This window comes from Rhincodon typus, unplaced genomic scaffold, assembly GCF_021869965.1.
Source record: "Rhincodon typus isolate 14 unplaced genomic scaffold, sRhiTyp1.1 hic_rhity00005039, whole genome shotgun sequence".
In the NCBI taxonomy this organism is placed as follows: Eukaryota; Metazoa; Chordata; class Chondrichthyes; order Orectolobiformes; family Rhincodontidae; genus Rhincodon; species Rhincodon typus.
Window position 1 is genome coordinate 1 of NW_025970677.1, and position 2,537 is coordinate 2,537.

The 2,537-nt window shown below is 56.9% G+C and overlaps 1 protein-coding gene across 1 annotated transcript in view; it reads right to left on the reverse strand.

The window, feature by feature from the left end:
• Positions 1-355: 355 nt before the first annotated feature.
• The window catches only part of bcl3 (BCL3 transcription coactivator), a gene marked incomplete at its 5' end in the record, with an annotated part of 10,938 nt that continues 8,756 nt past the window's right edge, over positions 356-2,537 (reverse strand). The window contains one exon of the mRNA XM_048593990.1: positions 356-1,464. Coding sequence (XP_048449947.1) covers positions 905-1,464 — 560 coding nt within the window. The remainder of the gene's footprint in view (positions 1,465-2,537) is intronic.

Sequence of the window (2,537 nt, forward strand, 5' to 3'; positions counted from 1 at the left end):
ACACAGACACACACACACTCACACAGGCACACACACACAGACACACACAGACACACACACACTCACACACACACACACTCACACACACACACACACACACACAGACACACACACACACAGACACAGACACACACACAGAGACACACACGCACACACACACACAGAGTGACAAAGAAAGGATCAGACACACACATATTGAATCAATATATCTTTCTCGACAGCGCTGTACACACTGAGTCACACACAGTGAGCGAGATACAGGTAAAATGGATCAGGAGCTGGAGTGGGACAGGCCCCGGGGGAGTGGGACAGGCCCCGTGGGAGTGGGACAGGCCCCGGGGGAGTGGGACAGTGCCTGTGGGAGTGGGACAGGCCCCGGGGGATTAGGACAGTGCCTGTGGGAGGGGGACAGGCCCTGGGGGATTAGGACAGGCCCTGGGGGAGTGGGACAGGCCCTGGGGGAGTGGGACAGTGCCTGTCAGCGTTTCGGGTCGATACGGCGGCCCTGGCGAAGGGTTTCGGCCCGAAATGCTGACCTCCCCGGATGCTGCCTGGCCCTGCCGTGCTTTCCCGGCCCCGCTCCTACTGACCCTAGCTTCCAGCATCCGCAGCCTCCGGCCCTGGTGGGGCTGAATGGCCTCTTCCAGTGCCCGTAGGGGGTTCCATGGCCGCTTCCCTTGCCCTTCCGCCCTGGAAACAATCATGGAGGAGAGCCCGGCGAAGGGAATGATATCTACATAATTTATTTCGGGAGAGATAAAACTGCGTTTGTCTGCAGGAGTTTGTACATCGAGGGCCATGGAGCCATCAGGCCACCGTCTGCCTTTGCCATGGATGACACAGGCGGATAGTCCAATGCAATCAATAATATTTACAGCACAGTTCATTAGTCCTTGGTTTTGTGTCAGCTCTCGTCTTTCCTTACCACGGCATCGGAATCACCGTTGACGTTCATGGTGTCACCATTTTGGCTGCAGGGTCCATCCTGTAGGTCGAGCCAGACGCCCCTGAAGTGTTTTGTGGGCTCTCGGTAGGGAGGGTGAGGTAAGTGAGCGTCCACCTCCAGCACCGGAGGAGCGAGGAGGTGCAGGGAGGCGGGCCGGAGAGCCGGGAATCTCAGCGCCTCCTCCCTCATCGTCTGGAAGGCGGAGGGAGAGGCCCCGCCCCCCACCGGGCGGTACGGCCCCCAAGGCTGTGGTGGGTAGCGCCCAGGGACGGACCCCGCCCTTGGGGTGTCGAATTGGGCCCGGCAATCCGCCCCCTTGCCTGGGCCGAAAGGAGCCGGCGTCCGAACCTGTTCTGTCGCTGTGTCGGTCTGGCTCCTCGTGGCGATGCAGGCCGGGGGCGACCTCCTCCAGGAGGGTACCTGGGCCTCAGGGGGCCGGTGCGAGGGAGGGGGGCTGGAGGTATCCATCGGCTGCGGCGATAACTTCATGTAGGCCCCGGGCGAGGGGCAATGCACAGCTGCAGGCCAGACCAAAAACCGTCAGCAACAATTCCAGGCCTCGGTTCACCCAGCAAGGCCCCACAACACAACAGGGCCCAGCTCAAACCAACTCCCTGCTTCCCGCTTTCTTCCCGCTAACTCCAACACCACACCAGAAATTAGTCAGGGACTAGGCCACTCGGCTCGTTCTATTCCTGCTCCAGGCTAGCCTCGGGCCTACCAATCTGCCCGGTCCCTCGAATTTCCCCCAAGAGGCCGCACTGGGACACATGATCCCGTTCCCCTTGTGTGCCAGACATTGTCCCTCATTTCTCAATTTGAGGCCTAACTCAGGTCTGGAACTGTCCCTTTTATGACCCATTTCTCAACTGTCTTTTGTTTTGGGGGAGAGCTGGAGTCTTGCCAATGTCGCAAACTCTTGACTTCAGCCTCATTCCCAGAGCCAGAGCTCAACACACAGTTGACATATTTTAACATCCCATAGTTAACCCCCACCCCCAGGCCAGTGTTTGGCTAGAAACGTTATTGATTCCATCCTCGTTAGTTATGAGGCCAGTACTACACTTAATGGTGAGGCCTACAAGAGGGTCAAGGTAATGACCTACTCTGGAGAAATAGTGAGTCTGCAATTCTAGTTAATGATGAAGTCTAGATTTTAGCTCATGGTGAGGCCTATATTCTGGGTGAATGGTGAGTCCTAAATTCTGGGTGATTGGTGAGGTCTACATTCGGCGTGATTGGTGAGGCCTACATTCCGGGTGAATGGCGAGGTCTACATTCCAGGTGAATGGTGAGGCCTACATTCTGATTAATGGCGAGGCCTACATTCCGGGTGAATGGCGAGGCCTACGTTCTGGGTGAATGGTGGGGCCTACATTCTGGGTGAATGGCGAGGCCTACGTTCCGGGTGAATGGCGAGGCCTACATTCTGATTAATGGTGAATCCTACATTCCGGGTGAATGGCGAGGCCTACGTTCCGGGTGAATGGCGAGGCCTACATTCTGATTAATGGTGAATCCTATATTCTGGGTGAATGGCGAATCCTATATTCTGGGTGAATGGCGAGGCCTACATTCCGGGTGAATGGCG